This window comes from Amblyomma maculatum, chromosome 1, assembly GCF_055883805.1.
Source record: "Amblyomma maculatum isolate TAMU_Amacu chromosome 1, ASM5588380v1, whole genome shotgun sequence".
Classification (NCBI taxonomy): Eukaryota; Metazoa; Arthropoda; class Arachnida; order Ixodida; family Ixodidae; genus Amblyomma; species Amblyomma maculatum.
The window spans coordinates 185701437-185728999 of NC_139344.1; the positions used below are offsets into that span (position 1 = coordinate 185701437).

A 27563-nucleotide genomic window follows, 5' to 3' on the forward strand; every position below is an offset into this window, starting at 1 on the left:
AGGGCCTAGCATTTGATATACTTCTTCCTCTTCACTTTCCACACAGGAGCATGCGACTTCATTCTCATTGTTCTCCACCATAACAATATTGTATCTACTAATTTTTTGTCCAGACATTGCAAATTTGCTGCGAGAGACACTGCAATGAATGATTCGGAATCAGTTTTTTATGAGTGGAGTTCCTGATGTGCTGTGGCATCGGGCAGCACACAGACGTTTCTTACAATTCACCTTCACCATAACGTGGATCACACAAAAACACAACAAAGTTCAATGAGCAAGCAATGCATTCGAAACAATTTTTAGTGAAATGGAAAAATTGTGAAGGGCATGGAGAACTGCCTCGTTAAAACACAGTGTTTCCGGGCTGCAATCGTTTATTCAAATGATTCAATAGAGCACATTGCCTTCATTACTGTACACACAGTTTCTTCCATGCAGTCTCCAGAATGAAGTGTGAACAGCATATCGAATATGTGTGTCTGCCTCTGAGATAGGCGCGAGCATCCGATTACCAATAGTTTTTCTTTTTCTTTTTTTTCCATTCGATATCCCTTTGCCACTGGAGCCCCACGTTCCGTGCTTTCCACCCATTCCATCTGGCATAGCAGTTTCGGGTGAAGCGTGCGCTCAAAGCTCTTTGATAGTGCTCTGATCTCGCTTCCAATTTACTCCTGTGTTATCGGGGTCTGGTTACGGTGCGAACAAAGGGTGGATAGAAAAGCGAACCTCCAGTGCACATGCGTTGAACAGCTACCTGACAGGTACTACTATTTCAAACTCTGTGGGGTCGGTCGAAAGACAAGACTCGAATACGAGCTCCTACTGCGCATACATCTGCGCTCATGGCCGTTCTGGGGACCAAATAGTCTCAAAATTAACATCCTCAGTTCCGCTGGCATATTTTCTGTACTGGTGGGTATTTTTTACAAACCTGAAACCCAATCCTGCTTGTATTTTACACGCTTAGCGACCAAAGTCGGATCTATAACATTGCTAATTTTTGTGCAAGAGTCTTATTGAACTGGCCGTAACTACTAGTGCATCAATATTATGCAAAATGTGTTTAATATTTTTGAAAGCTGAAGTAGAGAAAAATAGGTGGACAAAGTTTAAAAAATATCCAAAATGTTTTTTTTTCGCTGTTTTCTTGAAATTGGCGTGATCATATCTATGTATAGAAACACTATTTAAATATGAGCTTTAGCAGTTTGATAGATAAGTATGCCGAGAACATAGTGTGGAACTATTGTTGCTCTACCTTAAACCTTTTTTGAGATAAAGGCCTGCAAAGTAGGTAAAACTTTCTTTCCTGGATAATTTTGAGAAATTTCATAAAAACATCTACACTACCCAGAAAAGTAAAAATTAACTGAATACAAATAATAACAAGCATATATTTAGTCAGACAATTTTCAGCTACCTAACTTAAATATATTTTGTGTAATTCATAACCAAAGTTGGCTAAAATAGCAAAGAAGGTGAGTGCGGCACTCCACCTCATTGTCATTATAAATTCCTTATGCCCCGAAAAAAAATTTTGGCAGGAAAAACCAATTGCAGGACGTGTTCAGTTTTACATTTATTATATTTTTAAACATTATAATGCAACACCCTTTTTAGTCCTTAATATTTATGAAGTACTCAGGATTTTTCGGGGAGTCATTAAAAATCAAAGATGTTTTTAAATAGAAATCAAGTTTGTTCATAGTCTTCAAATTTTGGTCGATCTCGAAGCAGTGTGGAGAAAAATCCTACTATACTTCGTCTCACAAGGTGTTTGCAGCACTGCAAAAGGCAGAGGCACCCCGGTCCAATCAGGATCACGCGCACCACAATAGGCAGTTGTGCTCCTATGCACCTCTTGCCCCCCAAATTAGCGGGGGTGACAGTAGGAGCACAACTCTCTATTATAGTGGGCAGGGGCGAGAGGCACTTAGGAGCACAATTGCAAGGGCTCCTCTTCCTTTCACAGTGCTGCAGATATCTTGTGAGACAACAAACATCACTTGAAATAAAAAACAGGACATGCATAATACAGAGAAAAAGTTTCAGTGGCAACAGCTTATTGCATTGTGCCAGAATGTAGGGTTGAAAATTGACTATTTTTCAGCGCATTGCTTCCGCCAATTTTTCCTTAAAGAACTGCAACAACAAAAAATGTTTCTCCAGACCTTTCTAAAAGTTGCATATATGCATATATTTAACAAATAAAACTGATGTAAGACAAAATTTCAGTGCATAAACGGCGGGCTCCAAACTTGTTAGATTTTAGAATTGTAAAAACAGCACTTTCCACCTCTTGTGACATATAATTTTTTTCCCAAGAAAACTACTGCCTGTGTATATTGCAAAACTAAGGTTCATTCCTTTGTATTGACACATTTCCCCATCACAAATAAAATTTAATTGAAAAAAAAAAAATGGTCATAGAACCTCGATTACCATTCTTATCTGAACACACCAATAATAATAATAATAATAATAATAATAATATATATATATATATATATATATATATATATATATATATATATATATATATATATAACGGGTGTCCCAGCTAACTGGAGCCCAAGGACTAAGAAATAAAATATTTCAGGACGATGAGTGAAACCAGTTGCATACACCTGGCAGCTGTTTTGTTCACTTCGGTAAATTTTTGTTTTGTAATTAATTAGTAATTCAAATTTTTTTCCAAGTTACTAAATTGTGACTGACAATAAATGGGATTTGCAAAGCTGCAGAGCACCTCCAGAAACCCCCATTCCATTATTTGTGATAACCAATGACGAGTGCTCGAATCCCAGCCTCTGCAGCCGCTTTTTGAATAGCAAGACATTTTTGTGCTATGCGATGTCAGTACACCTTAAAGAACTCCAGGTGGCAGAAATTCCTAGAGCCCTCCACTATGGCATCTCCATCGCATGAGTCGCCTTGGGACATTAAATCCCATAAACCAAACCGAACCATTATTTACGATAAAGAAAGTGTAACCGAGTGTTCCCCCCCCCCGAGTTCGCAAGAAAACACGAGAAATGAAAAAAAATCATGCGTCTAGAATGCGTCATGATTCTACTGCTCTAAAGCATGATTTGAGCAGATGAAATTAGCTCCGGCAGCTACTTGACAGCGCAGCTGTAGGTCGATATCTTGGTGATCATTACAACGACCATGCTCATTTCAACTTGTATCATCACGTGCTCCAACTTGCAGATGCGAGCAAAGAAACCATTGCAGATATATCAGCCTTCTTAACAGCAGGGCCTTAGAGCCCAAGCTAATTCCGTTCCCTTAAACCATAACTGAGAGTGACACAACAGTGGCACATGAATGCACTAGTAACATGATTTTTTTTTTTTGCCTTTCATGTACTCTCCTTGGAGCTGCTTGAAAAGATGGATACACGTGAGGTTTTCCTCACTGGAAATATTGGATTGGGTGCTTACGAAGGAGCTCTCCATCTTTGCAAACCACATTTACTATATTCAGGCAATATTTTGTCATTTAGGAAAATTGAGTTCATTAATAATTGCAAAGCAAAAAATTGCCTGCATGTGTGTGCCTATACACATATATATATTGGTGTGTTCAGATAAGAATGGTAATCGAGGTCCTATGACCATTTTTTGTTTTAAATTAAATTTTTATATGTTGTGGGCAAATGTCTCGACACAAGGAATGAGATTTATTTTTACAAGATACGGCGTAGTTTCATCTGAAAAAAAAATCATATACTACAAGAGGTGGAAAACGCTGTTTTTGCCATTTAAAAAAGTTGCATTATTATTTTTTACTTACTATTCTATGCAACCTTTACTTTCACAACTACTATTAAAAACCGGTTTTGTTACTGCAGTTGATTTAGTGAAAAATCGCAAACTTTGCTTCAGGAGCGACAAGAGGCAAAAATGTTAATTTTCAACCTTACATACTGGCATGATATCTTAAGTTGTTTGCATTAAAACTTTTTCTCTCTAGTATACCGATTACGTTCTTAATTTCACATCAAAATTGGAGCTCTAGATGGCTAGGCGTGTTCTCCACAAGGCATCAAAATAACCAGAAATTTGAAAATAGCAAAAAAAGGGGCAAATTTGATTCGAGTCTTAAAAAAAAAACATCCTCAATTTTTATTAAAATCCCTCAAGAATACTCAGTATCTCAGAAATACGAACTAAAAAAGTGTGGCATTATATTGTTTTAAATTATAGAAATAAATATAGAACTGAGGGCTTGTCCTGAAAATTGTCAATATTCAGCCCTACATTCTGGCACGACTCAATAAAGTGTTGCCATTGAGACTTTGTCTACCTCGTCCAGCCTTTGATCTTTATTTTTGGAAAAATTTGAAGCTCTAGAGTTGTCTGTTTGTTCCCCATATTATTTTGAAATCGGCCAAAATTAAAAAATATAAAAAATGGACAACTTTGATTCGAATTTTAAAAAGCTATGCCACATTGATTTTTACCGAAATAAACTAAAACAATGCCAAGCATGTTAAAAATATCAGGCACTAAAAAGTATTGCATTATGTAAAATAAAATATAAAAATAAATATAAAACTGAGCGCATTTTTTATTCATACTTTTGTCCACATTAGAAAAATGGTCTTCAAATAAGAGTATTGTTAATTTTTTTCATAACCAAGAAATTAAACATACTGTTAAGAAGTGGATTGAATAGCACTGCACCACGCAAAAAGAGACTACAGGATACAAAAAAGTTTTAACGCCACTTGCATTCTCCCATGAATTGGCAAGGAAAAGCTAATTTATTTCACTTTAAGCTATCAACAACCCTGTCAACTAGCAGAAAACGACTTTATAAGCATTGAGATGGCTTTGGATATTGCATATGATAAAATGTAACTAAATTGAGCAGATACTAAGTCGTTTGACGCCTACTCTGATTTCGTTGACTAAATCCCAGGTTGAGAGCAGCACAACTGTGGTGCACGAATGCGCCACTCAGCGATATTTTTGGTATTTTGTAGGCTTTCTTTAGAACTAGGAAAAACTATACACATGAGGCTTTATCGGAAATATATGGAAGGGGGTTTTTAGAAGGTGCTCTCCAGCTTTTCAAATCAATTTGTCTAAAGGTAGTAGTAAATTAGAATTGCTAATTAGTTAATTGCATAATAAAAAATTGCTTGTGGTGCACCAGATGCCTGGCAGCTGTATACAAGTGGTTTCTCTGGCCTACCTCAAATGTTTGATTTTTCAACCATTGGCTAAAGCTAGCTTGGACGCTCTGTCTGTCTGTCTGCGCGCATGCGCGCGCGCACACACACACACACACACACACACACACGAGAAGTGCAAATATGCTACCCCAAACGCAAAACTTGTGTTTCATATAGCCCTTCCCACGTGACTCCAATGCTTTAGCGGTGCAGCAGCAAGCCTGGTTCTCTGGTTCGAAATGTTTAAATTAGTCCATTGTAGTAATGCATGAAAGGAACTTTTATTTATTTTTAAGTATCCAAACCTAACAAATGCCACCAAGCTTAGCCCATTATTCTTAATGGCATGAGCAGGAATATATATTTTTATTTTTGGTTGTCTCACCATAGTATCTAGTACCAAGCTTGGAAAGATATGCAACAATTAAGGAAGTTTCTTATAACAATATAAAAAAATCCCCTTTTTTTATATATAAAAAAAGAATGACCAACATTTAAAGCCCCTCCAACAAAGCATAGTTTGATTGTTGATGCCTTATGATTATGTGCCATGTGACAGACTTTTTTTCAGTGTTCTGCTAATTGTGCAACTGTAGTAAAAACTTGAAGGAATATGTACCCCCGCGAACAAAAGTAAACGGAGCGCGCTATTTGCTTCTAAAATTTTTCACACGTGTAATTGAAACTGGCACTCGTGGTATGTGCAAACCGGTAGTAGACGCCAGTGCCCTTTCACTTGGACAATTATTGTTTTCTTATCTCCAGTGCAGAAGGCGTGATTTTAATTTGAGCGGAAAAGTGTGCTCCGTTTACTTATATCCGCACATGTACATAAATTCTTATGTGCATATACACCTAATGGGCCAAGTAAGAGAAGTACTACCCAGAATTAAACCTTTTTTAAATATATAAATTCCCTGCAGAGGTCTATCTGAAACATTTATTAACAGAATAGAATATGTTACCCCTGAAAGGGCTTGCATATTTTTAACAAAAGGGTTAACAGGACACTGAGCAATAGTGCAATAAAAATGCATGATTGCCCATGATGTCGAAAAAAAAAAATGTTAATGGAGTTTCAACTCACCAAAGCAACATAAGGCAGGCTGTAGTGGGGGGCTCCAGATTAATTTCAACCCAACCATGTAGTGTTCTTGATCATGCGCCAGATTCTTAGTACATAGTCATATCTACATTTCATTTCCATCAAAAGGGCTGTATTTTCAGCCAACAATCCTAAGGCTCAGCTGCCAAACACCACAGCCACCTTAGCCACCACAGCCACCTTAGCCACCACAGCCCATGGAAAAAAAAAACAATAGCTCTGTAGTGTCTGGTCTGGCAAAGTTTCGAAAAGAGAATATATGAATACATGAGTCAATAGCAACCTGTATCTCCATATAGACCGGAACACGAAGGCAAAAATGGAACGCCATTAGTTTTGAGAGCTCTGTAGAGAAATCCATTCTATTTGATATTGTCCTTTGGCCTCGCCGTGGTGGCTCAGTGGTTAGGACGTCTGACTGCAGAGTTCGAGGACATAGGTTGCATCCTGGCTGCAGTGGTGGCATTTCGGTGGAGGTGAAATGCAAGGCTTCCATGTACTTTGTGACATCAGTGCACAATAAGGAACTCCAAGTGGTTGAAATTTCCAGACCCCTACACTATACTATGGCATTCCTCAAGCCGAAGCCACTTTAAAATGTTCAAGCTCTACAGACCACACAAAACCATTATAAACCTTGACTTTGGGCTTTAAAGTTTGGTACCTGCAACTACATTGGTTGGTTTGGTTCATAGGGTTCGTCCCACAGCTACTCAGACTATAAAAGATTCTGTAGTGGAGGGCTCTGGAAATTTCAGCCACCTGCGGTTCTTTAATACAACCACTAGGTCACTATCTCACACTTGAACAATTATGGCCTCGAGTTTTCCCAGCATGACTAAACCAAATACTTAATACTTGCCAGTATAATTATAATGTCAGGCATTATTGGGGACAAGTCTCTAGGATGTATGAGGAACAATTGAAGCCGATAGCTCATTTATTAGCTTGTGGAACCAGGCTATACTTATGACCGTGCTAGCTGTACTCGTGTGAGCAAGTCAAATAAGGTATAGCTAGTTGCCAGAGATGACACATATGCACCTTGACAGCTTTTTTCCATGTCCTGGAAATTTTATTCTCGGCAGCTGATTATGGCCAGTTAATATATCAACCCTGCCTCTTTATTCCCATAGCTTATTAGCTCCCAACGCACCGCGCACGCAACTTTTAAAGCGTGGTAAGCACACTGTTCTCTAGCAACCTTTTCAGTTAATAATGCAAATCGTTACGTTTAGCGTCAGCTACTGTAATACAACTGTATAAAACGCGATAGCTCCGACCTTTCCTTGCAAAAAATGACACTAAATGATTACATTTTACTTCTCCACGAGCAACTACCTCAACTTCACGCACGATTGCGAGGTCCACAGCTAATATAGGTTTCGCGACTAAACGCAGTTTATTCGACACAATGTAAACATGAGCCCAGATGCGCTCAAAAAACAACAGAAGAAATCGCAACTGTACCCATATCGGCTCCTCCGCTAGACTGCAGCAGGCCCCGGATAGAAGTGCTTCCAGAGCAAACCACCGCTGGAAGAGTTGGTTTGGAAACATTACAACAGCACAAACAGTTCACTCAGAGCATGTCATATGCAGTACTCGTAACGAAAAAACTACCAATTCAACGAGACTGAATGCGTACGCTGCGGTGACAACAAAAAAGACACAAGGAATTAACGCTAGATGCAAGCGGAATCAATTCATTCGGCCTTCAGCGATTCCCACGATCAAGTGCGTTGAACAGCTGCAATATCGCCCCTGAGCCTCCTAGCCAACTGATGACGAACTTACAAATAACTTGCGAATTAGAATTCCCATCAACGCCACCAAAGCGTGAACTATAATGTAGGCAGGCACTTAAAATGGCTTTCTAAGGCGTAAAAGCAACAAGATACACAATATATTAAGCCTACGCGAAACCTGTGACTCACCTGCAAGCAGAAGAACTGCGAAAAGCTGTTTCATGTCTGCAAGGTAGAGATTTTCAGGCCGCACAGCGAAACGACCAAACAGAGGGTCTTAATCCTCACTACTGTACTGCCTTCATGTCATAAAACCGCACACGGACACTCAAAGCGCGCATTACAGTGGCCCATTTTAGACTTTCATCGCGCAGACTAACAGTACTCTCAATTCCAGCGCTTTCCGGGCCTTCGCTGCTTCGCTTTCCTTCCTTTACCTCCTCCATGAGATAACATGCCTGCAGAGTCTTCTCATCACGACGGACGTTGCACAGATTGGCCGCTAAGCGGTGCTCCTCTATGCAGTTCTCGATGCGCGTGCAGCGCGCGCTCCTCAAATCTCTTGGTCTGACAGCGTCTTCAAACGGCAGACACAAACTCTACAGAAAGAAAAAAAAAAAAAAAAAAAAACGCCATGCTGCAGGCATTAAATCTATGGCTTTGGCTACTAGCCACTGTACTTGAAATTTAGCACACTGGTATCGAGAGTTCTTAAAAAAAAAAAAAAAAAAACATTTTGTCACATGTTAGGAGCGTCATCAAGCATGGTAACCAATGGAAAACTACAGAAAGCGCGTATGCTGTATGCATGACCGTTTGGTGGTTTGAGCGGTTTGAGCGGGAACAGTTTATTTGCACTTTGCAATTGTAGCTGTAGCACATGCTAAACGTTTCAAATGAATTGCAGCAGAACAAATCTGAAGAATCACTTGGCAAAGGAAAGTTTGCTGACTCCGAAAAACTTTTATGTCCATGCGGAGGCACTGAAGTCACGGCGCTGGTAAGCATGTTGGCACTGCCAGTTAGATGACACTGTTGAACTTATACAGCGCACTTAAGCGAGGACGCTTAAAGAACAAGAGAGACACAGAGGCTCAGCAGGTCTTGTAGGCGTGCTAGATTGTTTATAGTTTAGAAAGTGTAAAAGCTCATTAACAAGCTCATATTGTGTATAAGTACAGTGGGCAGGAAGCGCACTGACACCAAGACATAGGACAAGGGCCGCCTTCTGCCCTGGTGCTTGTATTGACAGCGCGCCCTTCCACTTGATAACACACGAATGCTCTTGTTAGGCGCGTTCTCATTGTTGTCCTCGTTCTCTTAGCATGCGCTGTATTCCTACAAGCATCATGCCGAACCAGCAGTTCGTTTCCATGCTTAAGCACATAATTTCCGCAAATTGGCGCGAGCAATATGTGCAGGTCAAATAGCTTGTTACAACTTGTACGCCGTTGAAACATGGTCGAAATCGAGTGGTTTTCTGCTGTTTAGAAATGTGCTTTCGCTACTTCTCATATTGCTTTTTGGCTGGAATGAACTTGTAACCATAATCAAATAAGTAACATTAATTAATCTTTTACAGTGCCGTAATCGCTCAAAACTGTTTAACGCTGGTGTGGCATGTTTAAGATTACGAGCGTGAACCTGTAGCTCACGAGATTATGAACTAATCTTGTGAACAGCGGAGGGCACAACAATAATAACGGAGTGATCTGTACCTAGCTAGGTTAGAGATTGCTGCTTCTTCACTTGTTGTGATTCCTGGAGTAAATTTAAATCGCCGTTTTTAATACCTCACCTGACCTATACTTAACTTTGACATCATAGCCATTGCTCAGCTGTTGAAACCGAAGCAGGTGAGAAAAGAAATTCTATAATAAATTATTTAGCACTTGCACATGTCTCATTCTGAAGAACATCTAGGCAGGCATAGCTAAAAATGCCTTGTCAGTGAAAAACCTCGCATCTGAAGCGCAAACTGCTGACAGCACAGTACACATTGATGGCGGCAATGAATGGAACGAGAAAGCTTTGTAGTGTGCAGCCACTTTTTAGCCTATGGCCAGCTCAAAGGAAATAAGAAATGGTTTAGTTTAGCTTTATGGGGTTTAACATCCGGAAGCGACGAAGAGGGACAATATAGTGGAGGCCTTTGGATATTTTTGACCACCTTGGGTTATTTGGCATGCACTAACATCACACAATACACAGGCGCCTTGCTGTTGCCTCCACTGAAACACAGCAGCCATGGCCGGGGTCGAACCTGGGTCCCCCAGCTTAGCAGTCCAGTGGCTTAGCCACTGAGCCACAGAATCGGGGAAGTAAAATTGGCTGGAAGTATTTAGGCTTAATATTGAATGCAAGGGCCAACCAAAAAGCAACGCTTTATCTGGCAAAATAGCCAGTACCTTCAAGTATCTGTAATTTGGATTTAATGGAAGTTTGCGGAAAGGATTAGGGTTTTTGAACTTAGTCTAATGCATTATGTGTAAATTCCACATATAAATTAAAAATTCTGCCAGTACTGCTGAAATAATTATCAACCACTGCCGGAAATGTTTTCAAAAGAATCTTGTATGGAGTATCCAAAGAATAAATGTCCTCCTTTACATTTTTCACTCTTACAATAGGAGCATTGGTGCAAACTCTGAGAGGGGAACACATGCAGTTGTACCAATGTGAGGTAGTTGTGAGCTTATTGGTGTTCCAGAAATTGGAGGTATGCTCTATTGCACTTTCACATTGAATGCTATGGGCTCGTATTGCTGTTTGTAAGTATGAATGCCTTTTTATTGAAAGGCCCGCAGTATTTCAAACTGCCATATGAGCATGGCTGGCCTCCATTGGCACATGCTGGCATGTTTACTTTCATGTTGCTGGCACTTGCAGTAATTTGAATATGATATTTCTTGCTGTATGGTCCTATTGAGCAGAATTTGTTTCCTTGGTAAGATTGTTTAACTGAGTTTATTCCACACCATATTTTTCTTTCAGCACCCTTGCAGAGAATGTGATCATTACTCATGTCGAAGAACTGGTACGGCAAAGAGACTACCCACATATTTTGACTAATTTTTCTGGGACCCCTCTAGCTGGTCAAGTGGACAAAGTAGTAACTGAGTATGTCGACGAAAAAAGGGTGAGTGATTCTACACGAATTTTTTTTTTCTCCTGTAGTACCTTGTCTTCACTGTTCAGAACTGTTTGCTTTACTCATGTCCTTTTTTAGTTGTTTTCTTACTCATTGGCTCTGTGCAATGCATTTAATGACTTCATGTATGATTAACTTACTCAGCAATGTCTTTCACACCAGAAAGCTCAACACAATGTTATCGTGCAGGCATTACACTCTGCTGTTTTTTGCTAATTTGCTTTCTTATCAAAAAGGACAAGAAATGACGCTGCAGATCCGTTTCTGTGTATAGTTTGATGCTGATAACACCTAATTTGTGGTGGTTATGATTTCATATTTTGCAAAAGTAGAAGCTGCAGCTGCAATATTTTCTCAGTAGTATGACAGCTTCCTTTTTTTTTTTTTTTTTTTTTTTACTGACTACAGTGTCTTCCTCAGAAAATTTTGAGGTGGACTTTTGAGAACTGGAAGGAGGGAGTGGCAATATGAACCGAATGACAACACAGCAGATGTCTCGAGAAAGAAAAAAAAAAAAACGACAGCACAGACGGCTGCGCAGCTTTTATACCGAGACCCATTTCTAATGCATGGTATGACTGCATATCGTTTGTTAGCTTTGTTTATGCATCAAAGCCTTGCTAGCACTAGATTGCACGAGGTTTATGTTGGCCTTGCTCAAATGCGGGATGTTCAGTTTGGTTACACCACCCCGTGATGAAAAACGAAATGTTTTAAGTGCACGAGGTTTATGTTGGCCTTGCTCAAATGCGGGATGTTCAGTTTAGTTACACCACCCCGTGATGAAAAACGAAATGTTTTAAAGTTGTAAATACGCCAGAGTAGGCGCTGAACTAGTGGTAATGTTGCATGAAAAGAAAAATGCAGGTTTTCAGAAATATAAACAATAATAAAATCAAGTAAGAGAAGGAAGTGGCACCCACATTGTGAATACTGTAAAATCTTATTAATTTGGCCTTCAAGGGGCCGGGAAGAATGTTCGAATTATCCAGAAGTTTGAATATTAACTCGAAAAATTAGAAGAGTGTTTAAGCTTCGCATTAAGTGTAGACACAATAGCCCTTTTGCACCGCCTTTTCATTCCGCACATTTTTGCATTGAGAGAGTGGCACAGAGTTTGGCAGTGCGTTCCGTGTGACTTTCATTGGTTATATTTTGACGTGATCAGCCTCAATTTAACCGATGCAAGTCTGCCCATGGCTGAATTAACGAGCGTTTGATGCTGCAGACTTGCGTGGGCTACGGCCTAGACTGCACTCCTAGTTTGAACTATCCAAATTTCCAAATTAACAGGGGTCTTATTAACTAGATTTAGCTATTGAGGATGATGACGGGAGCAGAGCTCATGCCGCAGCCGCAAGCAGCACAATCGTTATTACACCGAAGATCGCATTTTTCGCCATGCATACTGCAATTATCCGAGATTACCACCAGTTATCTGGCTTGTGTCTCTAGTTCGCGAGTGTTTGTGTACAGTGCACTTGTGTTTGCGGAAGCCAGTGCCTCACACCTGGAGCTTCCACAGCATAATCCTAGAAAGTTGTCCTCAAGCATAGTAACCTTGAAGCTCGAAAGGAGGGCGGGGGTGGCCGGGTGGTTGGAGAAGTGGGTGGGTGGCAAAATTACTCCTGCCCATCGTGGGGAGAACTCTGACTGATGTGCCAGTTCTTGTAGAACATGTGTGAGCTTATGAGATGGGCAGTTGATGGCATCTTGTCATTAATTTTAAGGCAAAGGCCATGACTCGTCAGCGTGTCCGTGCATTTGCAAGAAGTGTCCGCGAGGTACCACGAGACTGTGGCGTCATCAGAAAAACTAAAATCCTGTCTCAACTGAGAATCGAACCTCCATCCTTCGGATCCCCAGCAGAGCGCTTTAACCGACTGTGCCACTTCCGGGATCATGAAACGCACATCATAATTCTCCTTGTCTACCGTGAGGATGAAGTGGGATTCCACGAGTGACAGATGCTGCGCCTTTCTTTTCCTATAAACCAGTTATAGAATGTCAGTGAACTTTGATGCATTCAACGGAATGCTGATTGCGTTCGACAAGGGGCTATCGATGTACCGTGCATAGCAGCTAAGTTCAGGCTTTCACATTTCTCCACTGCAGATTCTGCAGTGCTCTCATAATTTTTTATTCCTTGGCATTCTTTGGTGGCTAGTTATAGGTTGTGGCAGCAGCGCTCTTGTGATTGTGCTTATGCTCCATCATGACATAACTTGTCATTGACAATCTCGGGTTGCTGGTACATGGGTACTGGCACCTGATGAAGCAGGATTGAATTTAGATGAGGGGGGTGGGGGGCAACATTTCTACTATGATCAAGAGTTTTTTTTTTTTTTTTTGTAAGTGCATGGGAAATATGGGCCCACTTTTTTTTTGTCATCATCCACAAGGGTTGCCCGTAAGTTTACCTCTGGTATGAAGACGACCGTTGCATGATGTGTGATAAGGCATTCCAGTGTTCCACTAGTCCAATTATTGGAACTTGTCTACACCTTAAAAATGATTTAAGTGAGTGCTGATACTTGTAATTATATATATAATCATTTTGTCTCCCTGCACCTAAGAACAAAATGACATTTTGTAGGGGTGATGTGAAGGAAGCTGCAGTGGATGCATGTACAGCCTTTGTCAAAAGCCTAGATGCTAGGGGGTTTGCTTCTGTGCCACACCATGTAGCTTGTAAAGCATTCCTAGTGTTCAGCATTTCCTGAAAGTAAGAAGAATTTTGGTCCTGCCACCTCTGGTTGGTAGGACTTCCACGAGTGCTAAAGGAGTCCAACTGCACGGCTAAGCAGCAAAACTCCTGAGTTCTAACCTTTTGACAACGACTATACATACATGCTTTTGTATAGTAGCAGTGTACAGTCGTGAGCAAAAGTGATATACCACACTCAGCCAGTGACAGAGCTCGGGAAAACTGCATCTAAATGCCATCTAGCGACAGCGACATCGGCACATGCACATGGATAAAATGAGACACCGCCACTATTGTCGCGATCTTAGATAGCTGTTACTAGATAAAGTTGGGATGCAGTTTTCTCGAGCTCCGCCACCAATTGAGTGTTGTATACCACGTTTGCTCACGACTGTACATACATGCCTCTAAGTGCAAACAAAACATCTTTAAGTGTAGGCCTTAACTACGACATTGTGCTGAATTCCTGAGACATAAATTGGGGGCACAGAAACAATTTCATCGAATATCGGTCATGGCTCACTCACATTACAGTTGCCATGGCAACTGTGACTCCTGCCGTGGTGAAGCCACCAAAGCAGCTAGTGGGGTAATGGAATGCTCAACAGATATGCCTGTGGCAAAGCCCTTTCCCCTTGTGACCTTTTGGCACGCCATTTTCTTGTAAGCCATCACTAAAGAGCCTTACTCTGGCACCAGATTTTTTTTTTGTATCAAAATTGTAATGCAATTGTTCTTCATGCAGCATTCAGGGGGTGTCATACTATTTGACTGTTTAATTGGCATGTATTTTCTAGTCTAGTTAACAATAGGGATTCAAACTGACACATGTGGCCCAGCACAATGAGCATTTTGTTAGGAAGAGGAGGAGTGGGAGAGCTCTATTAGAGAAGTAGAAGGGGCAAAGAGGGCATCGCGCTACCGGTTGCATGATGGCGTGCAGCACAGGAGGAAACGGGGTAATTGGGCATCGCTGTGCTAATGAGCTTTTGCCCTCATATACATGGTTGGTCTTGAGTGTCTCGAAGTTCTTTTGAACAATTCAGTGCATTTTTGTGGGGAATGAAGGCACATAAAACAAAGGAAAGCTTGTTTTTGTGCCTTCCGCAGCTCACACAAGATTGCTTGAAAGGTCATGATATTACATACTGATTGTTGTTTTCTTTTGCTTCCTATTTCTTTTTGTGTTCAGTAATACATCACTTCTATCAGCTGGTGTGCTTATAAAGTGCTGAAGCTACTGCTCTTATATGGCGAAAAAAAATTTGTTCTTGTAGTGTTTGAGTTCCTTTGCGGGTGCACAAGTGCAATGATTAACACTGAACAATTTTTTTTGTGTGTGTGAAACAAAACGTTAGCCTAATAAGGTAAGGGGCTTATTTTATATTTAGCCCTGTTTTACTTGATTCTTTTTTTCTATCTTAGGAAAGCCTGTCCGATGCCACTCTTGTTGTACATGTCTATGAGGTTAGTTATGATGACACTGGCTTAGAGGAGCTTGAAGATGGTATGGCAGCAGCAAATCATTGGGTTCTTCCATCAGTGCACCTTGAAGGGCTTTGGGAGAACCTCATCTATGAAAGCCCTGTCAAAAATGAGGTATGATATGATGTGGGAACCACATACTTGCATACCAGTTATGGTTTTGAATGGTAGCATGCACAGCATTCTGTGTGCTTTGTTTGACATAAGCTCCATTGCCTCTGTTTAAAGACAGTGTGTTTGTCTTACTGCATCCATTTTTAAAGCAGTATCGAAAACACCGCCGCATGAGATGACTTTTTTTGCAGTGATTGTTGTATGAGGAACTTTTTCCAGGCCCAGTGGCAGCACTGTGGTTGTTTGTGTTCTAGTATGCCGTAACTATAAACTCTCGTATGCCTGTGCTGTCACTACATCACTTTGCTGTCTTTAGTCATGTTGGCCTGGTTAGTATTTGAGTTGATGCAGTCATGGGGCCAAGGGTTTGATGTGGTATGGCTCCTCCTTTTTGCCTTCTGGGCACAGCATTGCAGCTGAAGGGGGCATAATGTGTGCTTCTGCTTCTTTTGTTTGCACTGCCCACAGTGGAAGCATTGGTGTGAGAGATACCATCTTTTTTCTACCAGGTCTGTCTACCCTCTCTTTCCTGTTCACATCACTGTCTTTTCTTCCACCCATGCTGTTTCTAAGGGATGCTCTTATTTTTGGAGAAAAGCACTGCCTGCCTTTTTTCTTGACGTGGCTTCTGATGCTAACAGATTGATGAATGTAGTAGGCACATTTATTGCAAGTCACGTAAGAGGCTTTTTTTTTTTTTTTTTAAGCGAAAGCATATTTGTGCCGAGAAGGTGAAAACTACATCAGCATCTGTCTGGTGCCTTGGCAGGCATTGTGTGCATAAGGTGACCAGAAAAGATACAAGTGGTTATAGCAGTAACCAAAGATGACTCTTTGTAGATAGGTATGCTCTAACAATGAATAAACTAAACCCTGAAATGACTCATGACATTATGATTAAGTATGACTTGGTGAAATAAATATGCTCAGGCACGACTCAGCAAAATAAAGATGACTACGAATGAATGAGAAAAACAATGACTAAGGGTTGTTTGGTGCATTAGGTGGAAATACTGCATATTGATGGGCCACAGGTTTATAACAATGCAAGTAGCAACAGCAGGGTGGCAAATAAAGTTGCCAGGAGTGTCTTCAAGCGAGTAGGGTTAATTGACCGAAATGTTAATTTTTATTTTGTTACTGGAAAATGGTACGCACTATTAGGAGCAGAACCATGTAGCACAATGCAAGGGTGCTCCAAACTGTAAAAATGGTGCTGAATACCATACCTCTTGTTATTCAACATAATCGCAGTTTGTTTAAATGTTGTTTTATGTCATATTTTACTCACCTGGTTGTGTTTTTTATAATACATACGTAGACATGGCTAGCATGGTAAAAGATATTCAGCTGTTTAAAAGCATTGATTGGTAACTTTTCTACAGGGCTGCTTTTAGTGCATTGAAGCCTGCCTTTTTGTTGTGATCACTTTCTACATGTGATGTCTCTTTTGAACCGTACTGCATCAAATGTTGTGCTTGATCAAGGCGAGAGAGCCTGAAAAGACAAAAATGAAGACAAACCCACTGGTTGAAATGTTGGCTTGGCTTGCAAAAAAATTTTTAAAAACTTCCGCTTTCATGCAACACGGTGACCCGGGATGCCGGGCTTTTGTCAGAGTTCCCACTCAGAGCAGCGTCTTGTGCAAGGGACATCAGCAGGGGGGGGGGGCTTCTGCGGAGTTCTCCAATGCCACAGCAAAGAAGGCAGGGTGTTTGCCCAGCCTGATAGGAGATCGCAACGTGTCTCCCTTTCCACACTCTGTCATGCTTCTAGCTGTTGTATGAGGAGCAAGCAAAAAAGAAGAAAAAAAAAGCAAACCAAGCCGGTGTAGCTGATGTTGTTTTCGCAGGTGGAGTGCGATACCAGTCTGTAATCTTTTTTTTTTCCTCCCTCTGGCCTGTGTATGAGTTGAGAAGGAAAATGTGAAGACCATTTTCAATCGCCCATATCTCTGGTGCTACACTGAAGACTTTTGCAGGATAATGATAGGAAATTCAATATCTGGTAATATCATTCGCTTTTCTTACCCTTGGTGGGCTCCCTTTCAGTACCAATTTAAAAACACCACATTCAATCGGTCGTATCCCGTGAAGTTGGCCTGAACTAGCTTGACAAGGACTGTGTGGAAGGGGTGAGTTTTGCTCCTCAGAGAGCAAGGAACATTAAAGAAAGAAAATAAACATGAAGAAAGTCGTAAAAAAAGATACCATGAAAGCCATAAGTCTGTGCATTCTGTTGGTGCATTTTGAACTACAGTACTGAAACATGATTTTGCAAATACAAAATCTTGTTTTTCTCTAGATCCCTTTTTCAAAAATTTTTAATGTACCTTTTCTCAAAAAACTGTGTGATCAATTACACAGAAATTTTCTCAGATTATACTAAAATCTTGTGGAAATAGTCGGAACCTAAAATATGTAAAAACTTTTATAGTAATATTTCTGAAAAAAAAAAAGTACTAGGAAGTCTCTTTCACAGTGTATTACTATGGAGGACAATATTTTTTCTTTAGTTAATGTAGAAGTCCATTTTTATGAGGTTCAGGTTGATCCACAAATTTATGAAATTAGTGTGCAAAATTTAATAGTAATGCTTGTTTTTCAGAAAAGGTAAATTGAAAATTTTAGCCTAGCCTGAAGTTGAGGTCTTTAGAACTAATATGGTAAAGAATGCTGCAATGCAAACTTTGCACCAAATTAAGACCAAAAGCATTTCTAATGAACATTCAGAGTCGCATTTATATATGCAGCAGTTGGTGAGATATAAAGCAGAAACCAAGGTAACCCATTTACCCTACCATATCCCCTTGATGTGCTCTTCATTACTACATAAGCGGAGTTGACAAGGTGCATGCTTTCACATTTTCATATGGTTGCCTCTAAATTGTTTTTCATTTTTTCAACTTTAAGGTCCAGCATGTTTATTTGCTTTCCATTTTCCATTCATCTGTTGAAGTTGCTTCTCTTCATTTGATCACTGACATCAGAAAAATGGTAAAATAATGTTGTGTGAAGGTATTAGCCTTCATGGTTGAAGTATTATTGCCCAAACAGTTGCTGAGCTATTCTTCCACGGCCCTGTTGTTTGCTGACAAGAAAGTGGACCCTAACATCATATCATGGAACAAGGTTGTGCTTTTACACGGTGAGGCAGGTTCTGCATGCCACTTCATGTGTTGTTGCCCTCAATCCTGTTCGGTGCCTTTGAGGAGAAAATTAATGCAACCATTGCCTTTTGGTTGGGTTCACATTTACTACATTTGAGTTCGGATGCATTGAAACTGGGTATATCAAATTATTGCTTATATCAGACAGTCAGAATAATATTCCCTTGGAAACTCCACACAGAAGTACGGTGCTGCCATTCATATTTATTGAAGTCGTGTGGGACACTGAATATATTGAATGGGATGCTACACCTTTGCAAATGGAGCTGGAGCTTCTAACAGTGTTTTTACATTTTTTTTGTGCTCAAGCTGGTCGGCTGGTGGCACTAGTGCTATGAAATCATTTCTTTTCTAGTTAATGTAGTTTAATGTCCTAAAGTGACATTGGCTGTGAGGGACACTGTAGTGGAGGGCTCTGGAAATTTTGGTGTCCTGGGTTTCTTTTATGTTCCCTGACATATGCCTTGTATTTCTTCTCCATTTAAATATGGGCGCTGCGACTGGGATTGAACAGGCATCCTCGCGATCAGTTGTCGAGCCCTTAACCACTGAGCCATCGCAGCAGGGCTGTGCAGCAAAACTAAGTGGAAAGGTGAACGTGTTGTGTACTTAAGGGTGGATTTTGGTCTCTTGTACTCATTTTCTATGCCACAATGCTGCAGTGCATTGAAGCCCATATAATGAAACCTAGTTCAATTCCTTGCTTGGTGTGTCTCGCTGCCGAAGGCATTGTGCAAACCTGCTATATCTTAAGTTTTATTGAAAGTGTTCTTCTTATAGTGTACTGGTGAGAACATTAGAACTCTTATGGCATGCAGTGGCTAATTCTACAGCACCATCCGCTGCAGTTTTGAGGCAAAGCAGGTTAGGTAGCCACGGTTAGCAAGAGGTGTACTGTCGGCACGTGGGGGTGGTGCCTCACTACAATAAGCACATCATTAGGTTGGCTACAATGTGTTGTTGCGTCTAGACTTACCTATTGTCCTATCTTCAATATATATTGAATTATAGATGTATAGAATTTTCTTGTGGTCCCTTTCGTGTTTGACATATTGCCTTTACTGTGAAGGACTAGACTGAAGATGTTCTCTCTGGCAGTGCAACATGCTGCACATACCCTTTTCAGACACCATAATTTCAACTCAAAACAAATATTCGTGTGCCTAAACAGGTATACCTGGGCGTCAAGAAAGTCCGTTTATTTGTTTTCTAACGGAAACGTGCATTTAAAAAATTTTTTTACAGGCATGTACAAAATTTTTTGTAAAGTTGTCACAAGAGTTCAAAAGTGTGATGTGTTAGAACACGAAGATTTATGAAATTTACATCCTATGGACCCGTGATCATTTTCAGTTTCCAAAATGCACATGACACATGCGATCCCTCCTCCCCCTCCACAAAAAAATTACCGACATTTAATGAGCTTTATGTGGCATATACACAAAAGCATTACTATTTACAGCATACTAAGTGATTATTGCCTATTTAAAGAAATGATAGAAACATTAGTGCTCATTTCTGAATCATTTGTTGTGCGATCAATGGCAGTTTCCTTTTAGGTGACTGAGACCACCATAGCCTTGTAGTCAGAGTAGACACTCCCCATGCTGCCTCCCAGAGGTAAACGGTGCAGCTGAAATGAGGTTGAAAGCATCCTGTGCGTTTAGAAGGAGCTGCTCGAGTTGGCAGCTCCTTCCCGCTTGACCATGCCATCTGGTCTCGTGACGTCCGGTGACTAATTAGACTTCTGGTCACTTCCATAAGCAAAAGAAAAATGAGTGCCGGCATCCATTGCATCTTCAACCATGTTGTCTGCCAACTACCAGAGGCATGCTCACAATTTTTCTATGCTGTGAGCAGGGTTGTATTTAATTGATTATTTGTATTGATTATTTAATTGATTACTTATATTTAATTGCATTATGTAATTTGGTATAAATTGATTGCTTTATTCAAACAGTAACAATATGGGTAATTCAAACTTTTTTTTATTGATTTGCTAGTAATCAGTTATTTTATTGTAAAAAAAAATCTACCGGGATGAAGTGTCTGTGGCAGTGTGATTGCGTCAAGTTGTTCAGCCTCACGATGGTACGCATGGCTACTGGCACCAGCAGAGCTCCATCAGCTTTTGACTGAAAAAGCAAACCAGCCTTGCTATGGCTTTACACTAGATGCTGTGTCTTATGTTTCCAAGAAAACACCTATAGAAGGGTTTTTCAGCTTTTCAGCAGTCTTGCCTGTAACACCTTTTCATGGCAGCAACAACGAAGCACCGCGCTTCATTGAGGACGTAGAAACTGGCATAAAACCACTACGCAACTATTAGTGGGTGTGTTGTGATCCTTTCTTCATGCACTGCCCTACCCTCTAGCACTTACATTGAATTGCTGATGTTCAGTGTAACGGCTGATGTCTTCATGAGGAAACATTGCAGAATCAGCAACAACTTTGGAAGAAGACTCCTGTTGAAAATTTACATGTCAAAAAATTTTAAGCAAGCTGCATTAGTTCATTGCAATGCGAGCGAGATTCTGTTATGGCAATAAAGTTCAAAGTAAAATAACGCGATATTAATCGATTACTGTTCTGTAATTATCAAATGTCTTTTCTAGGACCGCAGTTGACCGCTGTAATATGGTGTTTATTTGCTGTAATACTTACCGATACTGGCCGTGAGGCTTCAGACGGTTGACGCCAATGAACAGTTTTTTTTGACAGGGGGGTAGTAAAGATCTTGCATAAATGTCTTCAAGAGTGGTGCCAAAATGTGTCGGCAAGGAAATGGCAGAGGGTGTGGTACCAGGCTCAGTGTTTTGTGAAATATTTTCTGCGTTCGCTATTGGCTTGAAACTGCCTTGTATTTGCAAGTTGAAGGGTGCAAGAGAGCAATTTGAGAAAAGGCTATGCGTTTGTACTGCATGCAATTATGTACAAAGCATTTTAATTCTTTGAGTGTTTTTGCCCTATGGGTACTGTGGCCGAATTCTGTCCTGCTTTGGGGCTTTGCTCTGTACGCGTAGTGCGCTGAGTGTGCATTTGAAATTTTATGTCTTTCTGAAGAGACGCGCTTGCTGCAAGGTGCAGCCATCTTCTCAAACGTACAAGTATTAAAAATTGTCTGTGCTACCATCTTGCGCAAGGAAAGAAAACTGACCATCACCACTGTGTTGCGGTGGTGTCCTCGCTGTTTTGGTTTCTCTGCTCGATTGCAGCAGACGCACGAAATTTGATCTTTATTTTTTTGGGGGGAGACACTTGCAGAGGCCTGTGAAAACTTTCAGGACTTACAAGAAGTGTTGCAAAATTGTTTACGCTACCATCTTGCAGCAAAAAAAAAAAAACAATATTACGTGTGGTTTGCGGCGACTCACCCTTGTGTTTTCGTTTCTTCCGTGCAATCGCAATTGAAGCACGAAAGTTGATCTCTATCTTTGTTGGGACGCTAACCGAGGACCATGAAGGCTGATTTTTATCTTTGTTGGTCCTCTCTAAGCTTATTGACACTCACGGGGTGTCATTGCTCTCCCATTTAGTTAGTTTCATTAAAGCTAATGCTGTTGTACTCCCCTTGTATATTCTTTGCCTATTTATACGGACCTTTACAGTTTTGTTTCTTTAAAATAAGCAATAAAAAAAAATTTGACACTGGGGTAAACCATTTTTCCTAAAATGTTAGACACTCAAAGGGTTAAAGGTTTAAACTGTCAGATTTGTGCAGATTGAACTACTACTGGATAAACTCAGTCATATGTCCTGCAGATCATGTACTGCAGTTATAGGAATTGTTTCTGAGTACATTGCTGCGTTTATTCAATCTGCTGAATTTTCGGTTCATTTTATATACCTGGAAGGAGCACTCTTGATCCATGTTGTGCCATGTTCTTTTCTATTAGGCCTGACATTATTACATTGAAAGCACTGCTAGGCTAGCAGTACGGAATTGGTGGGTGTCTATGTGCAGCCTCTAGCAAGCGCTGCCAACTTTGGCTTTTTGCTGTTGACATCGGAGAGTGTAATTGGTATCCAGCCTACCAAGCCCCTTAGATCCCAAGTTAGACCCGCTGCCACGCAGACATGTTCGTATGGCTTGGTTAAAGCGGGGATTTATACCTAGTATGTTGCTCACTCATGGAAACTTGGGCAACATACATCACAGCATCACAGTCCTCATGAGTGTACCTCTGGCAGATGGTATAACACAGTAACATCAAGGGTGGACATGTAGTCTACCTTTTGCTGTTTTGACCTTTGACAACTGCAAAAATTGAACTTTTACCTTCAGAATAACGTGGTTTTGTGAAGAAATTTCATAATTATCACTTGAAGATAAAGCCTGATCATGTGTGCTCTGCACACTTGCTCCAGTGTATTCTGCATGCGTACATCACTGTCGGTAACCATGGTGAGCGAGCCGAGATCGTCTGAGCTGTCTGCGGAAGAGGTTTGCCATATAAAACAGCATGAAGGACCACGCTTTTGCACAATATTTCGTGATTAGCCAAATGAAACCTTCTGTCATTTTGCTTGTTAAAACAATATCATTATGGTCCTGTTCAGCATAAAATCTGCCGTTGTGAGCATGGTTTTGGCAGGTGGCATGGCCGTGTACTAATTGTTCGGTGGGTTGTGTAATGTCATGAAACCATGTGACATAGCAGGTGCTGCCAACTCATGGGCGCATGCACGCCCATATGGGTTGCTTAAAATGGCGCTTTACAGGTGCCGATGTCAGTTGGGCTTTCACGAAATTCGGCAGCTTTTGACTGCATGCTAATGAATACGTATGAAGCACTATAGACACAAATGAAGAGGTTAGTGATTAAACAATAGCTACAAATGAAGATTTGCAAAATGACCTGCAGACGGAAGCCATTAATGCTATCGCGTCATACCCTTAAAATCATACCCCCTCTCCCCCAAATTTGTTTGTACTTTGTCACAGTGGCTCAGTGGTGAGGACACGTGGCTGCTGATCCCAAAGCTTGATCCCCAGCCGTGGTGGCTGCTTTTCAGTGGAGATGAAAAACAAGGCACCTATGTACCGTGCAATGTCAGTACACGGTAAAGAACCCCGGGTAGTCGAAAATTCCGGAGCCTTCCATTATGGTGTCCCTCATAACCAGAGTCACTTTGAGACATTATACTTTATAATCCAATTTTTTTATTTTTAGATTAGGTAGTTCTCAACAACCTTTTCATTTACTTTCACTTATTTATTTCTGAGACAAATATCTGATTGCATAAGCTGCTGACGGGGAAGCTTTCTGTGTGGTCTTACTTCCTGAGAACTGTCACATCTTCAATATAGTACTGTAACACCTCGGAATGGGAACATTTGGACAGAGGTGAAAAGAAAAAAGAAAATAGTGTAACACTCCAACAGAAGGAACCACTATACTTAGTAGTGCTACTGTGGTACATTACGTCTGCAGAATTTTTTATTGAATAATGTGCATGTTTGTGTGTGAGGTTGTGAGGTTGTCATAGTCACCTTTTTGTTCTTTGTCTTCATTACAGGACCTCCTGGCACAGGCAAAACGTCCTTGTGCAAGGCCCTTGCACAAAAGCTCACCATTAGGCTACGCTCTCGTTTTTCCCAAGGTCAGCTCTTGGAGATCAACAGCCACAGTCTCTTCTCCAAGTGGTTTTCAGAGGTGTGTGCAATGTTCATAGTTTGCAGAGGTGTAGCAAGGAAAGGTAACCGGGCTGAAAGCCCCCAATACTTCTGGTAAAAGTTCAAATGTGAACTTGGTGCTGTCATGATGGAGAGAAATGAGCAAATTTTATGGAGGATCCGTAGTGTTCAGTTATCTACAGCTGTGGGGGAATTGCTCCTCTTAGACTGTGTATGATTAATGGGTTGCACGCCTGAAAAGTTAATTTCTAAAACCAAACACCTTTATGCCATCTCAATCATTGCCTTGCTGTAGCTGCCTATCTTTCTGCATTTGGTTCTGTTGTACTGTCATCATCATCAGGCGGACTATACCCTTTGCAAGGTGAAGGCCCCTTCCAATATTCTTCCAATTATCACGGTCTTGTGCCGGCTGCAACCACTCAACCCCTGCGGACTTCTTAACCTCACCGTCCACCTATCTGCCACCCCCTGCTACGCTTTCCTTCCCTTGGAATCCAATTTGTTACTCTAAGCGACTATCGGTTGTTCTCTCTACGCACTACATGCCCTGCCCATGCCCATTTCTTCTTCTTGATTTCCACTAGAATGTCAGTAACTTGAGTTGAACCACCCTGCGCGCTTCCTATCTCAACGTTATACCTACCATTTTTTGTTCCATAGCCCCCTGCTTTGTCCTTCGCTTAAGTAGAACCCTTTTCTTTAGCCTCCACGTTTCAGCCCTATAGGTGAGTACAGGTAAGTTACAACTGTTGTATACTTTCTTCTTGAGCAATACCGGCAAGCTGGTAGTCATAATCTGCGAATAGTTGCCAAATTCGCTCCATCCCAATCTTATTCTCGTAGTTATTTTCCTTTCACGATCCAGATCTGCTGTTATTACCTGTCCTAAGTAGACTACCTATTGTGAACTGCTGTTCCTTCCCTAGGCTTTTGAACATTATCTTAGTCTTCTGCATATGGATCTTTAAGCCTACCTTTCTCCTATTCCTGTCCAGGTCATCAATCATTCTTTGCAGTTCATCCCCTGAGTTACCTACTTAGCAAGGCAATGTCATCAGCGAATCGCAGATTACTGAGATATTCTCCATCAACCCTTATCCCTAACTGCTCCCATTCTAAGTCTCTGAATACTTCCTTTAAGCAAGCTGTGAATAGTATGGGGGGATAGTGTCTGCTTGCCTAACACCTGTACTGCTAGTTGAACATGCAAGTCCTGTTGCAAGAGATACCAGCGACGGAGACATATAAACGCATTCATGCATGGTGTAATATGCATCTGTATGCCGTATTCTTACTGTATGCTTCACAATCTTTGCTGCCTTTTAGCTCAAGCCTTTGCCTTGCCAGTTGTACTGCATTTTTTTAACGTGGTGTGTACCAGTTGCTGTCCCCTTTATATTTCAGAGTGGAAAATTAGTAATGAAAATGTTCCAGAAGATACAGACTCTGATTGATGATGGCACTACCCTTGTATTTGTTCTCATTGATGAGGTATGTACCTATACATTATTTCTGAAAATTTTCAGTAACTTAATTTGTGGTTGACACTAAAAAGGAAAGCCTTTCTGTAAGGCCATTTCTCTTTCCTTTTCACTGTTGGAGTCCAAGAGATGAAAAACAAATTAAATTTCATTACTGCTTGCAGCTCTGGAGAAGACATAGGTGAGGTTTATACAGGATCAGTTAGCTGCACTGTAGAGTAGTTTAATGCATTCTGTTAAACTAAACCTGGCAGCAGCCAACAAAGAGTCAGCAGTCTACAATTCCTGGCAGCTGTTCTCAACTGTCTTTGCTCATGCTGCCTTTTGATCAGTGTTACCATATACACTGTGGATATAAATAACTGAAGGCTAGAGATAACTGTATCAAAACATATCTGACACACTTTGGTCAGCTTCTGGTAATATAGTAACATGAAGGCAGCCCGTTATTGCAGTACGTAGTGCCATATTTGTACATTACAGCTAGCAAGTCTGCATTTAAAGACTGCATTGATTTCAAGTTCAGTTCAGTCGTGTCCGACTCTTTGTGACCCTATGGACCATGTCACGCCACGCTTTCCGGTCTCTCACTATCTTCCTAACATCACATAACTTGATCTGCAGTGCCTCGAGGATGCCATCTAACCATCGCGTTCGCTGTCTACTCCTTCTCCGGCAACCCTCAACCTTTCCAAACATCAAATCGATTTCAAAGTTAATTGCAAATAGTGTTAATTTCAGTTAACTGTATGTTGCTGCTCCTGATTACAAGCTATTTGTGGAGATTTGGCGATGGTTTGCATATGTGATGGCTTATATTTGGAAACAGAAAAGTTGTGGGGACACTTAAGCTCTGCCTTTAAGGGTATGAAGAAATGGCATAGGCTACCACCCGTTATATAAAGCTTGTCTTTAACCAAGCCATATAAACATGCCTATATGGTATAAGGGTAACTTGCCTGACTCAGAATGCAAACGGTTCTGGCAGGCTGATTCTGCTATCACCCTCCTATATGAAAGGGAAGGCTCGAGTTGGCAGCTCCTGCCAAACATAATGTCACACAAGCGTTCAGTTCAGTCGTTCAGTCGTGTCCGACTCTTCGTGACCCTATTGACCATGTCACGCCACGCTTTCCGGTCTCTCACTATCTTCCTAACATCACATAACTTCATCTGCAGTGCCTCGAGGATGCCATCTAACCATCGCGTTCGCTGCCTACCCCTTCTCCGGCGACCCTCAACCTTTCCCAACATCAAATCTTTCTCCAGCGACTCCTCTCTTCTCATCAGATGACCAAAGTAGCTGAGCTTTAACTTTAGAATTTGACCCTCCAATGAGCAGTCAGGGTTTATGGTCGACAATATTGACTGATTTGATCTTCTGGCAGTCCAAGGAATTCTCAAGTCTTCGCCAGCACCACAATTCAAACGCGTCAATTCTTCGGCGGTCAGCCTTTTTCACAGTCCAACTCTCGCATCCATACATCACAACTGGAAAGACCATAGCACGAGTTATACGGATCTTGGTTGGCAGACTAATGTCTCTGCTCTTTACTAGGCGGTCAAGGCTAACCATTGCTCTCTTTCCCAGAAGCAGGCGTCTCCTAATTTCATGGCTGCAGTCTCCTTCCGAGGTAATCTTGGAGCCCAAGAAGAGAAAATCTGTCACAGCTTCCACTTCTTGTCCCTTGATGCTCCAGGACTTGATAGGGCAAGACGCCATGATCTTTGTCTTTTTAATGTTCAGTTTAAGCCCAAACTTCTCACTCTCTTC

At 41.0% G+C, this 27563-nt stretch overlaps 2 protein-coding genes across 2 annotated transcripts in view; one reads left to right on the plus strand and one right to left on the minus strand.

Moving 5' to 3' along the window:
- Positions 1-8593, minus strand: part of LOC146205115 (uncharacterized) — a 56062-nt gene extending 47469 nt beyond the window's left edge. Inside the window, exons 1-2 of the mRNA XM_084589808.1 lie at positions 8231-8593; positions 7764-7829 (exon numbers count right to left, since the gene is read on the minus strand). Coding sequence (XP_084445934.1) covers positions 7764-7829; positions 8231-8264 — 100 coding nt within the window. The 5' untranslated portion in view covers positions 8265-8593. The remainder of the gene's footprint in view (positions 1-7763; positions 7830-8230) is intronic.
- Positions 8594-8801: 208 nt separating this feature from the next.
- pch2 (pachytene checkpoint 2 protein) overlaps positions 8802-27563 on the plus strand; it is a 32466-nt gene continuing 13704 nt past the window's right edge. Inside the window, exons 1-6 of the mRNA XM_084589811.1 lie at positions 8802-9041; positions 11036-11180; positions 15325-15498; positions 18555-18645; positions 24188-24324; positions 25713-25799. Coding sequence (XP_084445937.1) covers positions 8938-9041; positions 11036-11180; positions 15325-15498; positions 18555-18645; positions 24188-24324; positions 25713-25799 — 738 coding nt within the window. The 5' untranslated portion in view covers positions 8802-8937. The remainder of the gene's footprint in view (positions 9042-11035; positions 11181-15324; positions 15499-18554; positions 18646-24187; positions 24325-25712; positions 25800-27563) is intronic.